General features: G+C 46.9%; 1 protein-coding gene across 10 annotated transcripts in view; it reads left to right on the top strand.

Annotated features, from left to right (window-relative positions):
- flncb (filamin C, gamma b (actin binding protein 280)) overlaps positions 1–14,027 on the top strand; it is a 60,988-nt gene extending 46,961 nt beyond the window's left edge. For 4 of the 10 annotated variants that reach the window (XM_035425993.1, XM_035425996.1, XM_035425997.1 and 1 more), the window contains 17 exons: positions 679–778; positions 1,133–1,273; positions 1,837–1,965; positions 2,195–2,368; positions 2,871–3,032; positions 3,596–3,799; positions 4,457–4,609; positions 5,120–5,242; positions 6,433–6,708; positions 8,175–8,444; positions 8,569–8,706; positions 8,810–8,925; positions 10,518–10,650; positions 11,118–11,294; positions 11,424–11,642; positions 12,223–12,432; positions 12,787–14,027. In XM_035425993.1, the coding sequence (XP_035281884.1) occupies positions 679–778; positions 1,133–1,273; positions 1,837–1,965; positions 2,195–2,368; positions 2,871–3,032; positions 3,596–3,799; positions 4,457–4,609; positions 5,120–5,242; positions 6,433–6,708; positions 8,175–8,444; positions 8,569–8,706; positions 8,810–8,925; positions 10,518–10,650; positions 11,118–11,294; positions 11,424–11,642; positions 12,223–12,432; positions 12,787–12,974 (2,913 nt within the window). In that variant the 3' untranslated portion in view covers positions 12,975–14,027. The remainder of the gene's footprint in view (positions 1–678; positions 779–1,132; positions 1,274–1,836; positions 1,966–2,194; positions 2,369–2,870; positions 3,033–3,595; positions 3,800–4,456; positions 4,610–5,119; positions 5,243–6,432; positions 6,709–8,174; positions 8,445–8,568; positions 8,707–8,809; positions 8,926–10,517; positions 10,651–11,117; positions 11,295–11,423; positions 11,643–12,222; positions 12,433–12,786) is intronic. The other 6 variants (XM_035426000.1, XM_035425998.1, XM_035425995.1 and 3 more) reach the window with 2 other exon arrangements.
- The last annotated feature ends 7,274 nt before the right edge of the window (positions 14,028–21,301 follow it).

Genomic DNA, 21,301 nt, shown 5'->3' with positions numbered 1-21,301 from the left:
AGAAAATCCATGTTTTCTGAGTGTTTTTTTGTAACTTATGCAACAGTACTCAATTGCAGAATGTTAGCATAATGTTAGCATAGTGATGAAGGATGGATGTGCTGTGTAACAGAAACCTAACACTAATACTAAATATTTTCTGGACATCCATTCATTCATTCAGTATTATACTGATAATTGTACGTTTGTGATTTTATTACAATTATTACCATATTACAGTTATTTAATCCTTGTTTAATTTGTAAGCGCTGGTGTGACAGAGTTTTTCAGAATGGCCAGTATTGTCATCTGGAGGAAGTTAATGGCTCTAGTTGTTACTATTCAGGTGTCTGACAGCCATGGCTGTGTCATTGGCACATTGCTCTCTTCTGTTTTTTGCTCTTTATTCTGATCACTGTACTATTCATATTTCCATTTTTTTCTGTGCATGGATCAGTGTCTTGTGGGTTGTGGTATCCTTCTAGAAGTTCTGCTGCTTCTTGCAAATCCGGCCTACTCCTCCTGGACTTTCGCCCGTCCTCCTCCTTCAGGGCCAGTGTCTCTGCTTAGGCCCTGTCTTACGTTCACCCCCTCACCCTGCTTCTGATGGATGGCTCCATAGCCAGATGCTAACTGTGCGTTTCCTTCCACCCCATTCCCCCCCCCCCCCCCCCCCCCCCCCCCCCGCCCCCACCACAGGCCACGGAGGAGCCGGTCGTTCCCGTGGACACCATGGAGCCCATGCTCCGCCCCTTCAGCCTGGTCATACCCTTCACGGTGCAGCAGGGTGAGATCACAGGTGAGGCGGCGGTCAGGGGGCCTGGAGGAGGAGGGGTGTGGAGCTGAGGAGAGATTCCCCCCATGAGCCTATTTTCTAACTGTTATACAGAACGCTCTGTCAAACAGTCCACCCCCCCCCCCAATAACCCTTAGCTCTCAACATGACCACAATTCAGGACAGGATAAAAAAAAAACCATCATGACTTTCTGAAACCCATCTATAAAATTTTATTAGTAAGTTCCATTGCTTGTAATGCCAAGGCAATGTCATTAGACCACAGTGTCGTACCCACGCACATACACTGTGTGGAGAGGGTTTGTTGAAGTGCCTCTGTCGCCAGGGATGTTAACCGCACGCTCTCGCGTTCGGCAGGCGAGGTTCGCATGCCTTCGGGAAAGACGGCCCGTCCTCACATCACGGACAACAAGGACGGGACAGTGACCGTAAAATACGCCCCCACAGAGAAGGGCTTGCACGAGATGGACATCAAGTATGAAGGCAACCACATTCCAGGTATGATACCACAGTGCACTGCAACCAAACCAAGCATGCTCATACTCCTCCAGCTGTATACCAGGTACTGACCCATAATACTGACTCGACCACATACCATGTACAACCAATACTAACCCAACCTCATACCAGCTATAAGCAATTCTAACCCAGAATACTAACCCAACCTCATACCAGGTGCCACTGTGACAAAAGTTTACTTTTCCAAACATATACCAAGGGTCCATCTAGAATACACTGCGAATGAGCCTTTTCATTCTGTTTCAACCACTTGTCAACAATACGCTTTTGGCCGTACAGTGTGTACTTCTATTTATTTGAGTTTGAGAAGAGTGTTTACGATTGAGGCCTCTTGTGCACCATGAGCACGGTGTTTATAAAAAAAATGTAAGCAGAAGGAGGTTCTGTGCAACACAACTGACAGCATAGGCAGGCAGCCGTGTGCATTCCTGCTACGGCCTTGCTCCTGTAGTCTTCAACAAAGAGATTTAACTGTTGCTATAATGTCGTCTACTGTAGCACAAGTTCCATGAGAATATTAATTGGGACTCTGGTTCGCGCAGGGAGCCCGCTGCAGTTCTACGTCGACGCCATCAACAGTCGTCACGTGACGGCGTACGGGGCCGGGCTGAGCCATGGCATGGTTAACAAGCCCGCTACCTTCACCATCGTCACCAAGGAGGCGGGAGAAGGTACCGTTCACCTCACCTGACTGCGGACTGCGGTCCATCACTGGATCAGATATGCTGTAAATCTACACGTATGGGGATGATATTATATACGCTTACTAAGTTACTTGACCTTGACCTTCCTCAACCAGATTTAGCCACAACACAATATTGTGTGTTGTGCATTGTGTGGTGTCTCTAATAACGTGAGCGTTTCTGTAAGTAGATGTGTTGGACTCTTCCCCCTCCCCAGGTGGTCTGTCTCTGGCTGTGGAAGGTCCATCCAAGGCGGAGATCACCTGCAAGGACAACAAAGACGGCACCTGCACCGTCTCGTACCTGCCCACCGCACCTGGCGACTACAACATCATCGTCAAGTTCGACGATAAGCACATCCCAGGCAGCCCTTTCACTGCCAAGATCACAGGTACAGCATCGCAGTTCTGCCCTTCAGTCACCAAGATCACAGAGCCGCTCTGATTCCCCAGTCACTAAGCTCACAGACCAGAACTCCGCAGGCAGTCTAATGTGCATATAGCTGGCATTTAAGCTTAGAGGATGTATATCTGGAACTAACTGCTTTGCCATTTTCTTTGCACCCTGAAATCAGTTCTTCACAACTTTTTTTGAAACTTTCCATGGACTTTCCTTGGATTAGTTAACCAGATTCATCGATAAGGTTTATTAGATTGTTAATGACTGAAGTACGATATCATTCTCTGCTGCTCATTCAAAATATGAGCAGGATCGGATCATGAGTGATGGAATATCAATGTCTGGAGTGCTTCTCCCATATCTAGAATCACCGAGAAAAAAATATCTGAAAATATCATGTCAAAATCTTATCAGTATCAATATGTTTGTGCCAACAGCGGGATTTTTCTCATCACCTGTTTCTCTTCCACTCTTTCTCTGTCCTTTCCCTCCAGGTGATGACTCCATGAGGACCTCACAGCTCAACGTTGGCACGGCAACAGACGTCTCTTTGAAGATCACAGAGACGGACCTGAGCTCACTGGCAGCCAGCATAAGAGCCCCATCAGGGAACGAGGAGCCGTGTCTGCTTAAGAGACTGCCCAATCGGCACATCGGTGAGCCACTCGTCAGGCCTGTTAGCCTCTTGTGTCTGCTTAAGAGACTGCCCAATTGGCACATCGGTGAGCCACTCATCAGGCCTGTTAGCCTCTTGTGTCTGCTTAAGAGACTGCCCAATCGGCACATCGGTGAGCTACTCATCAGGCCTGTTACCCTCTGTGACAGTGAGGGTTCCAGACCAATGGGCCATCAACTCCTGACCAGTCAAGAGCGCTTGTTCTGGAGTAGGGTTCCAGTTTCAGGGCACACAATATTTTGTAGATATTTTTTAGAAAACCACCTGGGGTAGAAAGCAAGAAAATATATGTTATATATTTAATTGGGCTATATATACAGTATATATCCATTTTTTTGTCTTGTTAAGCTTAATTTAGTTCATCATGCAATAGGTACACAAAAACGTGCCCATAAATAAACATGAGTAATGATAGAATTGCTCATATTTTTAGTCACATTTTGCCAATCTTTGGCTAAAAAATGTAATTGATTTAAAGTTTTTGGGGTCTTTAACCCCTGTTCCTTTTTCCCTCCTCTGCCCCCTTGCCCTCCTTCTCCACAGGGATCTCCTTCACCCCCAAGGAGGTGGGCGAGCACGTGGTGAGCGTTAAAAAGCAGGGGAAGCACGTGACCAACAGCCCCTTCAAGATCATGGTGGGCCAGTCGGAGATCGGGGACGCCAGCAGGGTCAAGGTGTACGGGAAGGGCCTGGTGGAGGCGCACACCTTCGAGGTGGCCGAGTTCATCGTGGACACCAGGAGCGCAGGTGAGGTGGGCGGAGTCACGTTGAGGTTTGCTGTGAGGTCGTCGCCGGTGTGGTGTCCATGTAACCACAGGCGTTCGAGAGCTCAACGGGCGATTTCGCTTTACAGGGAATTAACTGCAGCTAAATTATAAAAACACGTTGTTTTCCGAGAGGGGAAAACTTTGTTAAAATTGACGTCAGGCCCAATTTGTGTGGCTTCACTGAAAATACACGTTCATTTAGAGAAGCTAATAAGCCTGGGAAAAGACAGACACGCCGTCTTTCTTTTAAGCAAGGTCACTTTACCTGCGTCACACATCTGAGGTCTGAAAGAGATTTCAGGGTTATTAAGACAACAGCGTGTGCCTACAGGGAGATGTCACAGTCATTAGGTAACACAATGTGTTGTCAGAGAGATGTCACAGTCATTAGGTAACACAATGTGTTTTCAGAGAGATGTCCTAGTCATTAGGTAACACAATGTGTTGTCAGAGAGATGTCACGCTCATCGAGCAACGACATGCGTTTCGCAATCAGACTCCAGGGACCTGAAACGACCGTGCGGGTTTATGGTGAGACATCAAGGTCACTAGGCAGAGTCAGGCGTGTGCAGGGAGAGCCCAAACTATCACACGCAGACCTCCTGCGTTGCTCACTCCCAATTGTCCTACTCTCCAGGCTACGGAGGTCTAGGCCTGTCGATCGAGGGTCCGAGCAAAGTGGACATAAACTGTGAGGACATGGAGGATGGGACGTGCAAGGTCACGTACTGCCCCACTGAACCCGGCACCTACATCATCAACATCAAGTTTGCCGACCAGCATGTTGCAGGTGAGTACAGTGCCACACGCTGGTACAGAGGGGTATTGCACCCCTTGCAAATTCTGTATAAATATTTAATGAGTGTTTGTGGTATGGCCTCTGAAATGCCAGAGGTGGTTTTATGTTGGTCTCAGGAAATAAAAAGAGAATGCAAGAAAATTGCTTTTTGGAAATTATGAATGTAAATAAGCCCCATTCTTTATGCAGGACTTTCAATTTTGTGTTCTTGTGTTTAGAACAGACTTTATTGGAAAGCATGATTATAGCCTCGTAATATTGCACTCCCTGGATTTTCGTTTGTTTTATTGTATTCTTATTTGCATTTATTAAAGCTGTTAATTTTCACTTCACTGAAAAACAGTTACCATATGGAAGGAGGAATTAGCATGTCTGATATTGCTGGTGTTGCAACACCCTTACTGAATGTACAGAGTGGATGTGGCCTTCCAGGCTTCCCCAGTGGAACAGATGGACGGTTAATGATGTGTTATACTTGATGGGTGATTTTCGAATCCCCAGGAAGTCCGTTCACGGTGAAGGTGACCGGAGAAGGAAGGATGAAGGAGAGCATCACCAGGAAGAGGCAGGCGCCCTCCATCGCCACCGTGGGGAGCACCTGCGACCTCAACCTCAAAATCCCAGGTGAGGATCCCAACAAGGTGCGGTCACAACCGGACCAGCGGTTAAAACCCTGAATGTGGTCACGCCATGCTGTCGTACACCCATCAACCGGCTGTGGTTGGAATGTTCGGTGGGTCATTCCAACACAACGACATGCAGAGCAGCGACGGCTATGACACGTCAAAACACAAGGGGGCGCAACAAAACCCTCCCTGTGCCCCCTTTTCCTCCTCCTTCCTGTTGCTGTTTCCCGCTGCTCGTTCCTCCTGCTCTCTCCATCTCACCCAGCTGTTTGAACACCTTGCTGTTATTGGTCTCGGACACTCGTGTCCACCTCGAAGATATTTGGACACCTTGGTATTGTTGACCTCTGATGCTAAAAAGCACCTAGCGCAGAAACAGGCCGAAGTGCTCATTAGCGGAAAACAGTTTGGGGTTTTTGGACAGACTTAGGGCAGCAAGGCAGCCATGTTTTGATCTTGTGATCCAGGAACCAAGCAGGAAACATCCCCCCCACTGGAGCCCCAGATCAATAGCAGGCCCCAGGGCTGTTTGGTCACAGCTCATTTGGTGTGACACACCACGGGGGGCTAAAAACACAGGTCCCGGGCCCCTGCGGGGATTAGTACAATAAGACTCCGATTTCACCCCTGACTCACAGTGCAGGAATAGCCTGCTGCCAGATGAAGCATCTTCTGTGAGGCCCATACATTCTGTACGGGGCTAAAGTTCTCTGGGAAATAAACAAGTTATGGAATATCCAGGTTGCTTTTTAAGAAATATCCTGCATTTCTCAGTCAGGAAGGAAAAAAAAGAACATGTTTAATCACTGTCACAATAGTACTGAACAGGAAGTTTTATCTTTTATTTATCTTTTTATTCCATAGTGGGCTTCAGTCCAGTGATGGGAAAGTGAGGTTTCATGAACCCCTGTAATGGGTGGAGCTACAATGAGCTGTCAATCATTGACTTTTTGGAACCTTCTGGAAAAGATTTTTTCTCTTCACGGTAGAACACAATGATTGGATGAAATTAGCATGCCCTGCCAACTTTTGGTTTCATGTGACCATACTCTCCCATCACCCCTTCCGCGCTTTTTAGGCCAAAGTTCTTTTCTTTTCCGTTTCACCTGCCTAAGTTCTTCCGCGTGACCTCCTCTGTTCCTCCTCCCGTTCCTCCTCCTCCTCCTCCTCCTCCTCCGCCTCCCTCAGGGAACTGGTTTCAGATGGTGTCGGCCCAGGAGCGTCTGACGCGCACCTTCACGCGCAGCAGCCACACGTACACGCGCACGGAGCGCACGGAGATCAGCAAGACGCGCGGCGGCGAGACCAAGCGGGAGGTGCGCGTGGAGGAGAGCACGCAGGTCGGCGGCGGGGGCGGCGGCGGCGGCGGCAGCGGCGGGGGCCCCTTCCGAAACGTCTTCGGAGACTTCCTGGGCCGGGAGAGCATGGGCGCCTTCAGCACCTCAGTCCCGCCCAGACAAGAGGGTGCGTGACGGGCCCCCCCCCCTAGTGGCCCCTAGTGTGTGGAGCACGAGCCCTTTTTTGGCTAACTCACAATCGCCTCTGGGTGGCGAAGGCGAGATGGTTGCCGTGCTGCTTACCTTTCAGTGTTTTGTATTTAACGCGGCTCTAAGCGTGTGTTCTGCATGGTTTGTGCATGCGTGTGGTCCCATGGCTCTTGGACAAGCACCCACGTCAGTGCCAGCAAGCTCTGGAGAAAGTCTGAGTCCCACAAGCCCCCAGTGTCAGGAGCAGGATTTGTCATTGGACAACCTTAAAGCAGGACCGTTCTGGAAAACATCTTACAGGAAGAGACCGTGGATTTGCAATGACTCCAAAACCAAATGCTGCGTGTTATTCCGGTCCAACGGTCTGGGGTAACTGTACCGTGGAGGACATCAGAAAGCATGCGACAGTTAGCGGACGCTCGTGCGCTCACCTTACAGGCATGCAAGGTGACCGCATTAGCACGCATCATGTGACCTGTGCAAGGTCACCTGACCTGCGATGCAGTACAGAGCCCCTTGCTCTCCTCCTTAACCCCAGTGTCAATGAACCACTGACCACACACGGTGTGTGTCACAGTCACAGTCACAGCTCAAAGTGTTCCAGGGTGCTGGCATGCAGACAATTCAGCTGCTTCTTCTTCGGGAGTGTCAGTTTTGTCAGTGGCTATCTCCATCGGTGTGAATTTGTGCAAAAACTTTATTCCCTGTGAAATGGAAAAGAGCACTGTGTGCATGTTTATGTTTTGAAAAAGATGTTGGAGACGTTTTCCCAAAGTGGAAAGTCCAGGGGTCAGAAATAAAAGTCCTGCCGTGCATTCCTTCCACCCATAAACTCAGCTAGTTGATTTCAGTACTTAGGTCTGCCTCCTGGCTGAATCAATTCCAGATGATTGGAACAAAGTACAGGGGAGGACTTTCTGAATTAATTTCTGAACCTGCATTTTTCACCGTTTACCTTTTCCTACTTGAGAAATAACTGGTCTGCAAGGCAGGTGGAAACAGTTGATTCACTCAATTTTTCCAGCATCTTGACTGCATTAAAAAAAAAAATCAACTGCTCTCACTTGATGATGATTAATGAGTATGTTGCTAATCAGGGGTTATCATGTGATAACACTTTACCAAAACAACAATTTAGCGAGCACCTATTCTGCTGAGTGATCTGCACACGCACAACTGTTTTTATCACTCCCGAGGATATATTCATTGTGACATTCTAATGGAAATGTAGCTGTTGTGTACAGCAGAGTATGTTTCACATTAGACAGATCATTAGGAGGCGCAGTAGAGTTTGACAGGTGATCTGAGATCCCCGTCATGGTCTACCGCTCAAAGTTTTTTCCACACGCTAACCATTAAGGTTGAGTTGATGGAGATGTTGCCTTTGCTGGAGCGGGCCTCTCTTGCTAACGTGCTAAAGCCTGTAGCACGTGTGCCCCACAGGTGAGACGGGCACACAGGAGATGACGGCCCAGGTGACCAGCCCGGGGGGCAAGACGGAGGACGCCGAGATCATCGAGGGGGAGGACAGCACCTACAGTGTGCGCTTCGTGCCCCAGGAGATGGGGCCCCACACCGTCAGCGTCAAGTACAGGGGCCAGCACGTGCCCGGCAGCCCCTTCCAGTTCACCGTGGGGCCCCTGGGAGAGGGCGGGGCCCACAAGGTCCGGGCCGGGGGCACCGGGCTGGACCGGGGCGTCGCCGGCGTTCCAGGTACGTGTCGGTCGCGATTCCTGTGGGACGCGATTTCTGGACTTTCTATCAGTTGCTGCTGATGCAGTACCGAGGTGAGCCTCCAGGGGGCGGTGTGAGATGTGACTGCGCCTCTCTCACACAGCGGAGTTCAGTATCTGGACTCGCGAGGCGGGAGCAGGGGGTCTGTCTATCGCCGTGGAGGGGCCCAGCAAGGCGGAGATCTCCTTCGAGGACAGGAAGGACGGATCCTGCGGGGTCACCTACGTTGTTCAGGAGCCTGGTGAGGGCTCGTTCGCCTGTTCGCCATCTGCAGGACCACGCCCGTGACCACGCCCATTACTCTCGGAGAACACTGACAGGTCCACCTTTCCCTGTGTCTCCAGGTGATTACGAGGTGTCAATCAAGTTCAACGACGAGCACATCCCCGATAGCCCCTTCATCGTCCCCATCGCCACGCTTTCGGACGACGCGCGACGGCTCACCGTCACCAGCCTCCAGGTGCGTCTAACGGCGCACGTAACTCACCTGTGCGCACCCCCGCACCTGCACCCCCCACACACACACACACACACTCTAACCCCAACCCCCGCACTCCACACACAGCCTAACCCTCACACCCCACATGCACCCTAACCCTAACCCCGCACCCCACACACACCCGAAACCCCCACACCGCACATGCACCTTAACCCTTACCCCCGCACCTCACACACACCCTAAACTCCACACCCCACACATACCCTAACTCTAACCTATTCCCGGTGACTTAAGCTACAGGTATTGTCTGTGAACAGGTAGTGCTTAAGCACAATATTGTACAGCTGAATGAGAGGCCTGGGCCTGTTTTAGAAGGTATCATGTGAGTGCTTAAATGCTATGGCTCCTGAGTAAAGGCCCTTTAAGGATCTGCTGACTGCAGGGGTCAGGAGGCCCCGTGCGGATATCATGTGTGTGTGTGTGTGTGCGTGTGTGTGAGAGAGAGTGTGTGTGTGTGTGTGTGTGTGTGTGAGAGAGAGAGTGTGTGTGTGTGTGTGTGTCTGCCTTCCATGACATAGCCCTCTGGGGCTGCTTGGAGCTGGTCTGTGTGTGTCTGACTGCAGCCAAGTGGAATTTATCACACCCCCTCTCTCACACTCTCAAACACACGTAGACACACACACACACTTACACACTCACACACACACAAACACACTCTCTCTCTCTCTCTCACACACACGTACACACACACACACTTACACACGCACACAAATACATATATACTCACAAGTACACACACACACTTACACACACACACACATACATATACACTCACACGTACACACACACACACTTACACACGCACACACATACATATACACTCACACGTACACACACACACACTTACACATGCACACACATACATATACACTCACACGTACACACATAAATATGAACCTTGCGAGTCTGGCGGGTGGCATCATCTCTGAACTGAGTAGAAATATGAGCTGAGCACAAACACAGACCTCCCTTTCTTTTTCTGGCCTTCACTATCTCTCTCTCTCTCTCACACACTCTCTTTCTCTCTCTCGCTCTGTCTCTCTGTCTTGCGCTCTCTCTCTGACCCATTTTGTTGCCATTCTTCTAATGATTGTGAATATTACTTTGATCATTATTATAGGCTATTCAACAAGTTTATAAGCTGATCTATGGCCAGTATTTTCATTTGAAATTTGTTGATACGTATCGATAATCATGGGGAGATGCTTGAAAGAGGCACCGATGCCAATACTAATTATCCGCTTTTCACAGTTTGTGTTTTTACACTTCCCTTGCTGTCAATATAGTTTGATCCATTTCCCCATCCATTCTTCTCTGTCACATGAAAGATTTTTTTCTCTGTTTACAGAGAAACATTTCTTGTTTCCTTGGAGCATTTGTGACAGTCCCCTGTAAAAAAAAGCGCTATACAAAATAAATTGAATTGAACACGAACATGATGAAAGCCCCTTTTCACCTCTCACTGTAACGACCATAATGTGACATCCTCTCTCCCTCTCCTCCTGATTCTCTCTCTCTCTCTCTCCTTCCCCCAAACCTTTTTTGTTTTTTAGGAAAAGGTTCTGAAGGTGCACCAGGAAGCGTCCTTCGCTGTGCAGCTGAACGGCGCTCGGGGCGTGATCGACGCCAAGGTGCACACGCCCTCCGGCGCTGTGGAGGAGTGCTTCGTCACCGAGCTGGACAGCGGTACGCTAATGCTGCTGACCAATGAGAGAAGAGCAATTTATCGCAATGGCGGCAGCTGACATATTTCCAACTAAATCATTTTCCTCAAACCTGAAAACGGATTTACACTAATACATTACATTAAATTACCGTCATTTAGCAGACGCTCTTATCCAGAGCGACTTACACAACTTTTAATATTACATTTACATTGTATCCAGTTATACAGCTGGATATATACTGAAAAAATTCATGTTAAGTACCTTGCTCAAGGGTACAATGGCAGTGTCCAACCTGGGAATTGAGCCTGCGACCTTTAAGTTACAAGACCAGTTCCTTACCCATTACACCACACTGCAGCCGAGACTAATAACTGCGGCAGGACTCACAGTGATATTGCAGGGAGGTCGTATAGGTGTGCTGTGTGTGAGCGACTCCCTCACTTCCTGTCTGACTGACCCCGTAACTCCGCCCCTTCCTGTCCGCAGACAAACACGCGATCCGCTTCATCCCGCGGGAGAACGGCGTTCACTCCATCGACGTCAAGTTCAACGGCTCCCACATCCCCGGCAGCCCCTTCAAGATCCGCGTGGGGGAGCCGGGGCAGGCGGGGGACCCGGGGATGGTGACCGCGTTCGGGCCCGGCCTGGAGGGAGGCACCACAGGTATAACGGGGGGGGGCCCGCTGCGCTCTAGCGCCCTCTGCTGCACGAGCTGACCTCCTGCGCGGTCAGGCCCGCAGAAAACGAGGCGGAGCGAAAATTCATCTTCCTTTTCTGCCCCCCCCCGAACAGGCGTGGCTTCGGAGTTCATCGTGAACACCTGCAACGCGGGCCCAGGGGCGCTGTCCGTCACCATCGACGGTCCGTCCAAGGTGAAGATGGACTGCATCGAGTGTCCAGAGGGGTACAAGGTGACGTACACGCCCATGGCCCCCGGCAGCTATCTCATCACCATTAAGTACGGGGGGCCCCAGCACATCGTGGGCAGCCCCTTCAAAGCCAAAGTCACAGGTGAGCGACCACCCCACTCAATCCACAAAAGCCCACCTCTTTATTTCATTACTTTTCAATTGCTTTTGTTTTAATTTGTTGCACGATGCATTGCAGGCTTGTGCACACAAAATGTGCTATACAGTATAATTAATTATTGATTGATTGATTGAGTGTAAAACATATCATCCACAGCCTCCACACATTTGAAGTATTCATTGTTTGCAGTGCACAATAAGTGCTGAAAAAATCAGTGCAGAACTGCATACGGCACATGGCAGAACTGCACATGGTCTTCTTTGACCAGATTTGAAGATTGGGGTTCAGTGGAAAGTTTAGCACAGTTTGCTGTGTGCAGGTGAAAAACAGAACCATGGTGCCTAACCAGAGGAGTCACTCAATGCACTGCTCACACACCTGTACGAGTGATGGTGATGAACAGCCCTGCCCCCCAACTTGCACGGGGGGGGAGGCACCCCAAAATTTAACAGCCAGCCTGTTAGTAGTGCTCATGCGGCGGGTGTGGGGGCGCTGTGTCACCTGTGTGTGAAAGAGCAGGGGCTCTGGCGGTTGCGTTACCCTCCTCTGTCTCGTCCGTTAGGAGCGCGGCTGTCCGGGGGGCACAGCCTGCACGAAACCTCGTCCGTTCTCGTGGAAACCGTCACCAAGACGTCGTCCACCAGGGGCGGGGCCTTCGCCTCCCTGCCCAAGTTCTCCTCAGACGCCAGTAAGGTGGTGTCCCGGGGCACCGGCCTCTCCAAAGCCTTCGTGGGACAGAAGAACACCTTCACGGTAGACTGCAGTAAAGCAGGTGAGGCAACACACACACACGCACGCACGCACACACGCACACACACACACACTCTCTCTCTCCCGCAAACACGCTGTTGGATTTAAAGGCGTGCATAGGAAGCAGCTGAGTAGATTCTGTCCACTTTGTAAAGCATGGCGTGAGTGTCAGTGCAATGCTTTTGTGACGCTGTACTTTTTGGGTCATGAAAGTCAGAAGTACAGTAATGTTTAAAACTTAGTGAACAAAGCATGCTGAAAGCAGAGGGAGGGGAGATGTCTCTGCTCATATAACTATCCTAAAGAGAAAGAGGTGACCACAGTTACCCCGGCTCTGCAAGTACAGCTCAGAAACGGTTTGTGTCTCCTCCTCCAGGGACAAACATGCTGATGGTGGGGGTTCACGGGCCCAAGACCCCGTGTGAGGAGGTGTACGTCAAGCACATGGGCAACAGGATGTACAACGTCACGTACACGGTGAAGGAGAAGGGCGACTACATCCTCATCGTCAAGTGGGGGGACGACAACGTGCCGGGCAGCCCTTACCACGTCACCGTACCCTAAAATCACCCCCGCCGCCCCCCGTCTCTCCCCCTCCTTTACCACAGACTGCACACCCTAATGGACCTAACACCTGGGGCGCACTAAGAATCGCAGACATTTTTTTGATCTCTCTCTTGGAAAAAAGAAAAAAGACAAAATATTCTCTTCCGGTATCCAGTGCCAAATCTGCGTGTTAGCCTTAGAGCATGCTCGTAGCGAGAAAGAACAGCAGAGTTCCGTGCCAATCACTTTAATTGCACCTCACGGTTCTTTTTGTAAGGTCAGCCCCCTCCCAACATGGTTTTTTCTTTTGTGCTGGAATTTAAAAAAATATTTTTTTTTGATTATAGACAACTGTACGATGAGGAAGGAAGGAGGATCCTTTTTTTTATGCAGGTAAAGTCTCGCCTGTTTTCGGTGTACGTGTGAAGGAACTAACTGAATCAGCTGTGGCTTTTTTCACCTTGTTGCCTTTAGAATGAAAATTTGCAAAGTGCCTTTTTTTACTGTCAGATTACACACACACACACACACGCATGCTCCCACACACAGACACACACAGACACACACACACACACACACACACACATGCTCTCTCACTCACGCACACCCACACACACAAACATGGGGAAAACTAGTGATCAACACCACTTCCAAAAGCTGTCAAGAGTCAAGAACGGACAAAAATAATTGGAATTTATTTATTTAGTTTTTTAATTACCTTTTCAGGACAGGACTTTTTCTTTATTTTTAATGGAAAAAGAAAATCAGAAAGCTCAGTAAAACAATCTCCATGATCAAAATGCTGAACATTGAGATTTCCTGTGTGATACTGTAACCCAGGGTTAAGTAACCTGATTGGTCAGGAGACTTTTGTAAAAAGACAGCAGTGGTTTCTTATGTGAATGTTAAAACAGACTTTGAAATTTAAAAGCAGTATTGAGTGACATTTTATAGTGTTTTTGTATGTATTAAAATGAAAAAATGTACTTGTTTGATATATTAACATGCTGTTTGGTAAGAATGTGCAGACATAATAAACTTTTAACTGCTAACTTGCCATGAAAAAAAAAATTGAACTGAGTTTTATTTGCAGAAAAATCTTTGTCACATTGTGTACAAATTATTTATGTAAAATATTATTGCAGTTGTATGTAGCCTGTTATTACACACCAGGTGCAGTAGCTTGAACTTTCAGTCACATTTTGCATTACTGGAAAGTATAATGGCATCATTAGCATTTCTCCTGGAATCTCGGCCTGGGCCTTTCTGTGTGGAGTTTGCTCTCCGCGTGTCCGCGTATCCCCCCGGGTACTCTGGTTTTTACTCTAGAATTTAGAGGTTAAAATACTATATATTGTACGCTATATGCTTGTGGAAAATCTGTGCTGAAATTTGCTTGCTTTCGCCCTACCTGTCACCCTCCCCCTCCCTCCCCCCCCCCCCCCCCCCCCCTCCCCCGCAGCCACCCACTGTTGCTATCCACTAGCTACCACTGTCAGCAGCAGGTCAGGAAGATTGTAGAAAACAACTACATTATCAATCTAGTTTACTAATTCATTGATTGAGGTCCATTGATTGCAGTTTTTGTCAAATACTTTACCCACATCAACATGTTAAATGCGTCCTACAATTACACACCCCACATGTATTATTAAACATTAAGCCTACTCCTTATTTATAAGCGTACTGAATGATAAATATATTTTGAGAATGTATTTAAATGCTCACCGATATAGGGATCAATTCCAACATTGAACATACCCTCTACTATGAAGTCAAAGCTCTTTTCACTGTCCTTGGAAATATTCTCTCTGACAAGTGAGTTCTTCCAAGGCCCCCAATGTTGTTTTAGAACAACAACTTTTTAGCCACAAATGCCTCAATAATTTCTCTAGTTGGGGCATAAAAAAATGATGTTGTCCTTTCATGAAAGCCTAACAAACTATACACCGTTATAAACGTAATTTCATTGGCTAAAATGTTTTTCAGACATCACTATAGTAGCTCGCCATTGGCTGGCTGAATACTGGGCAAAACTTATACTGTCCAGGTGAGCCATTGCCGGCACGGTGGGGCCTATTGGCTATACTAAGCTTCGCCAGTACTAATCAGCGAATGAGTAGGTGGGCTCATTTTTTGTTAGAGAGTCTATACAAACCGGAAATAATAATACTTCCGGCGTGTATGTAGTAATGGCGAAACGGACACCAATGATAATGCCTCGGTAAAATGCTAACTAAACAATTGACATTCTATCGAGTTTTCATGTTTTTGGGACATGAGATTGCTGTGGATTCCGTTTACCTGGACCCTTGCTGTGATAGAGATACCGACTTCACCCTGGTTTGACTCCACTGCAGATTCCCAAAGCGCACAGAAGGTGAGGACCTCAAAAGCTTGTTTGCAAAATCACATCACAAAATAAGGAACCGTTGTCGTGAAAATAAACTGGCATCGTAAAATAGTTTATAAAGATAGAACCGCGAGTTTTAACATTTTCAAATTAGCCATTTTTGACATTTGAATAGTGCTGAAGTGGGCCCACTGCACTCTTACCAGCTGATTGCAATTAATAGGTTGTTCAGTGCAAGTGATTTGCGTCAGTGCGAAAGTCTGTGGATTTGAAGAATTCTTCGAAAACGCGGCGTGTTTGTTACAGGAGTTGGTGTTTAAAGTTATGCAGTTCTGTTTCACTGTTTCTTTCCCGATTGTAATGGTACAGTCATGTGGTTTAAAGAGCGGTGAGCGCTCACACTAAGCATGCTGGTTAGATTCACTTAAAACACAACACGTGTTTCAGTATGATGTTCACTGTCACTCGTACTACATTGGTTAATGATTCTCGGCCGGTATAAAGTTTGTGTTTTTACTCCCTTTATCACGCAATCTGAAACCAAAAGCAATACCAAGATAATATATAAATGTGTTGTATGTGAATTGGAATAGAAATCAGGAAATGTGTATGTGTGTGCACACATGCAAAGATGCGCATGTATAAAATTCCTGCCAACACATTCGTACGTGTGTACATTGACAGGTTACGCACGCACGCACACACCAACAGTGATCACTGGACTGAGTGAAAAGCAGTAGCTCCTTAACAGCGTTGATGAAGATGAAGATGGAGATTGCAAACCAATCTCAGGGGAGACGTTATAGTCTCTGCCTCAGCGCAGCGCTCGCGGGTAAATCTCGGATTTACGGATCTTATCGAAGCAAGATGGGAGGCAGAGGCAGGCGCAGGAAATTCGAGAGGCCACTTTTGGCTGTACGCTGTGAGTGAGTGAGAGAGAGGGTGGAGGAAGGACTGCAAATGTAAAATCAGTGTTTGTAGAACTGCACAAGCAGTGAGTATTTGCCGTTGGGGACATCTTCCTGTGTGGCTGCAGTTGTGTGGACCCTTCCCAAGGGCTGCAGTTTGAGTGCTGGCTGTAAGAGGGCCCAGAAGAAGCTGTACAAAAGGATGCACTGATACATGGTGATATGAAAAAACAGCTCGGTGATATGAAGTATTATTTCATAAACAACGTGGAATTGAAGCTTGTGGAACGGATTGGGTGACACACTGCGTAGATTCAAACGCATTGAAACTAAGGGCAGCTGTGGCTCTCGTGCAGAGGGCAAAGGCAGGAAACGGACACAATTGTTGTCAGCTGCAGAACGCAAACTTTAGCCTATTTCTTTTGTAGCAGGCTGTCTGGTCTCGCCTGAGCAAAGTGAAGAGGCCTTGTTGTGCCTTTTATATTCTCCGCACATGAAAGTTTCCTGCTGTGTGGATGTCAGATATAACCGCTCACAGGAGTCTGTTTGAACCAGGTCCAGCCAGCCTTCGCACCGAAGCATGTTTTGAAGATTTCATTTGCAATTTAATGCCCGGCCCGCTGCAAGCTTATTATCCTGCTCCCAGAGCCAACTGCTTGACATTGATCGTGAAATTGATCTGACTCAAGGGTGAGATAAAATATTACAAGCGAGGAAGAGGAAGTATGCTGCCATGATTGTTAATTGAAATGAGCAAAAAGGCAATCAGGATTAATGGATATTAAATAAATGTAATTTGAATGTAAATTGTAACTGTCTGCGGCCGCATTTTTCACAAATGTGTAATAGGATTTAACGAATCCCTTTTTCATTATTGTACTGCATTTTGGGGACGTAGGTTGGTGTTGATTCCAGAATTTATGAGCAGCTAAGATTTTTGTTCAGAGTGTAAACTGTTTCTGCTCTCCCCCCTGATCTTTATGGGTCTGATGCAGTCAACAAAGCAAGGACTTACTGGGTTTATCTGACTTGTCTCTTGATTTATGCATATAGGCTACGTCCTGCGCTGTGCAAAATCTTCTGGAGGTTAATCCCACTGATGTCTGCAATTTCCCTTTTCCAATTTTTCTCTCACTCATTTTAAAGCTCCCAACTCCCAGAGCAAACAGAACACACCAACTGCCACACAACTGTCCGGTACTCACAAACCATTTGGACACCAGTCGTACTGAATTGTATGCTACTCTGTAAAGTGTCTTTGTGACAGTTCTCTGTAAAAAGCGCTATACAAATAAAATTGAATGGAAGATGTTGACCACAGTGTTAAATACGGTATACACATTTAGCAAAGGGTAAATTAGCACAGTGTGACCTACACAGAAGACTGTTTACCATGAAGCAAAACACAAAAAAAAATGATCAAAGCCATATGAGAATTTCTGTACAATTCAAATAAAACTCTGGGTGTATTAATATTATTAGAAACTTGTCATTGTGAAATCTGAGAAAGAATAACCCTCGGATATTTTTTTTGCCCAATTTGATTTTTGTATGTAAAGTGATTCATGACAAGATGATTTTTCAGTGTAGCCCTGGGGAACAGAATTGTGGCTGTTAAATTATGCATCTTCTTTTTCTCGAGGTGTCAATATAATGTAATGGATTCTGTCAGGCACTCCAAGTCTGACTCATGCAAAAAAGTGAAGACAGGCTCATTTACATAAGACAGGCACATTAGCAGGGTTTAATTATAAAAAAAATCACTAGAAAATCAGAAATACTTACATATGATGTATAAAATTGCCAGTTTTGTTGTGTCTCAAGATGCTGTGTTTGTGATTCAGAGTAACGGTTCGGAGAAGATTTAATTTAAGCTAGATACAAATTTCACAAAAATGGAACTCAATTCAGCGTGATGGACTTGGACCATGTAAATTGAAAATACGTGTGCTTGGATGCCCAAGACAATATGTATGCAAAGTTTCAGGCCCATATACCTTACAGTAGATTCATTTTTTTATGATTATTAAATTTGGCAGCTATATTGGATTTTGTGGACACACATGGCTTTTTTTCAGGTGTGTTTTGATGGCCATGATGGCCAGAAGAAGAAGAAAGAAAAAAAAGAGCAATAATTTATTTATGCTCCTTTGCTGCTTTGGCTGTATGGACAGAAAAAGATTTAAAAAAATATATCAGACATATTTCATAAAGTCAGCTTTTTTCTTGTCCACTCCATATTTTATTTTATTTTTTTTACTACAATGTGATTTGATGAACATAAAAAATTAGGTGTGTGTGTGTGTGTGTACTACAGGCCACATGATTATTCGCACACCTTGCTAAAGTCTAGAGTTACCATGTGGTCTCTCTGGTCACTCTGGTCTCTTTCCTGCCTCAGGACCTGAAGCCCGGGAGCAGCCCACGGTGATGCCCCTCAAAAGCATCTGCTGACCCCCCCCCCCCCCCCCCCCCCCCCCCCCCCCCCCCCGGAATGTTTCGGTGGGTGCTGCCCCTGGTTGGACATATGATCCTTCTGATCACAATTTAAAAAATCTTCCGCTAGAGAAAACCATGGAGTAAAAAAAAATTAATAAAATCCTGCAAGTGTTAAATATTTCCTAATAAGTGTGAACCGCCGTATCACCGCGTTCGTGATTCTCCCTTCCCGTCAGAAGTGAGCGGTGGAGTTACATCACTGGAACCAAGCCCAGCGAGCCCGGAAAATCGCACAGCGAGGGTGGTGGGGGCGGGGGCGGGGGCAGTAGGGTTGGCGAAGTCTGACCCAAACCCATTAGTGCCGCTCGCTCAATCTGCCGGGCGAGATGCGCACACGGTAAGCAGAGCGCGTGCCGTACCGGCCCTCCCTCCCGTCGCTTTCTTCGCGCGATCATCGCGGCTATTTTCCGTCTTAAGTTTTACCTCTAAGACAATTTAAAATGCGATTGCTATTTGCGATGTCTTCGGTTGCAATTTAAGTAATTACACGGACGGAAGGTAGGAAGAGCACATCTAGCCTACCGAGAAAGTGATTTCTGCTCAACCTCGCGGACGTGTGCGGCACACTCAGGAGACAGACCTGGATGTGTGAGAACGTATTCCTCGCAGGAGGCGTGATGTTGTTTGTCTATTTTCAGCCACATGCAGTCGTGTGATTGCTTGGTTCAAAGTACCTGCTAGTTCACAGGCACTGAAATATAATTAGACTCATAACAGGAGTGCAAATGTCTCTAAAGTTATGATGTGGAAACATTTGCAGAACATGCCGTTTTTTTTCTTCAATGTAGACTGTAAAACGGATATTTTGACCCAAAAACAGTGTACACATCAACTCTACTCCCGGGTAGGATGTTGCTTTGATTAAAACTGTTTCATAAACACTTACATTACAGTTCCACGATGAACATCAAAAACGCTTTAGTAATCACTGAGCAAATTATTTTAAAAGGGCTGTGATAATAAATTATTCTAAATTAAACTGACAGTGAAGCTGCGTTTCACAGAAACTAGTATGTGCCCTTGATTTATTTAATAAAAAGTGAATTTAGGTGCGAATATATTTTATATTGGCTATGACTTTAGTGGCAGTGGTCTTTGTGGGATTGTGACACAGTAGTGTACGCAAGATTCGAAGCAACATAGGCTGATATTTGACATGTTATATGGATTACTAAAGCTGTCTTTTACCTGATCTTGCTCATCTAGAATTATTTCAGTCTCTTTACTCGATGCGATATTCAGGGTTGTGAAAAGGGTGCGGTGCTGTACTGCATGGGAGTGTTCACCTGTGGGCAATTTCCATATGGCTTCCGGGCCCATAGAACTGCAACCATCTACAACAGATCACATGCAGCCGTAGCTCTATGCGAGTATTTAAATCAGTGCGCGTGTACGGTACCAATGGTGTCTTTAGATGTGCGCTAAGCTGCCAATGCGCTTTGTGTAGGACATCAAAAAGCGATGCACTGCTGCCATTTTTAGCTCTGCTTCTAATTTATATGGAAACAGTGCATCTCTGTAACCATCAAAGCATTCAAGGATCCCTTCCCTAATTATCATAAAATGTCAACACACAAGCACAGTTATAATGGGAAAGCTGGCGAAAAATTCCTTCAACATCAGCTCAAATTCAAGACACTACCGGAAAATCTGAAGCGGTAGTAATATGAAGAAAAAAAAACATAACAGAATATCCAAAAAGGACTAAAAATGCCAGAAGAAAAGTCAGTCGGTGTATAGATCATTACAGATGCCGCATGCGCCACTTAGTGTGCTGTCACACGGAACAATGCCCAATTCATTCCCCTACAGCACTCTGCGCTAACTGCAGTGCCTATCTTTCACCACTAGGTGGAAGCGGATGCAAGCATTTGTTTGATTCGAAACGGCCCGGAGGACGGTCGTATCACCGAACAAGCAGTTTATGGTTGCAAAAGCGAACATTAAAAAAATGCTACTTTAATTGCTATCTACTGTAACAATGAGCAAGCACTGACTACATCCCCACCAGCTGGGTATTGTAATGAGACATAGCACTTGTTTTAGTGCTTGGTCAGAGCTATTTAAAAAAAGCCCAAAAACAAAAAGACAGGGAGGCATTGACGCTTTAATGTGAGGTTGTACGTGTCGTCACCGTATTAATAGCCGGCCTATGCTATGCCGCGACACTAGCTATTATTGAACAGCAAAGCTTTTATTCTGGAAAGAGCCGGGCCTATAATTAGGTGCTCATTTTCTCTTGATGCGTGACTTGGCATGCAGCCGGTGATTAACGGGGCTCTGCTTCCTCCTTCGGACCATCTGGGTGAGGGTCTGTGCGCTAAACCGGCCGACTCCGGCCCGCCTCTCCCCCGACAGACCGAACGAGTCTTCCGCACAGCTATGGCGAAGGCATCTCTCTCATACAGCAAAACAAGGTCTGATCGCGTGTATCCAATAACAACGTGTCCATAGGGGGTCAACCATCACCGCAGCGTTTCAACTGTTTCGAGCACCCGGAAAGGAAATGTAATTGCTCTGGCAGCTGACCTTTATTAAAACATTAATAAATGTATTATTAGGCTAAATTGATAGCGGGTAATTAA

The sequence above is a fragment of the Anguilla anguilla genome, chromosome 7 (assembly GCF_013347855.1).
Source record: "Anguilla anguilla isolate fAngAng1 chromosome 7, fAngAng1.pri, whole genome shotgun sequence".
Lineage (NCBI taxonomy): Eukaryota > Metazoa > Chordata > Actinopteri > Anguilliformes > Anguillidae > Anguilla > Anguilla anguilla.
The sequence above is the reverse complement of the archived record's forward strand: the minus strand, read 5'-3'. Positions and strand labels throughout refer to the sequence as shown.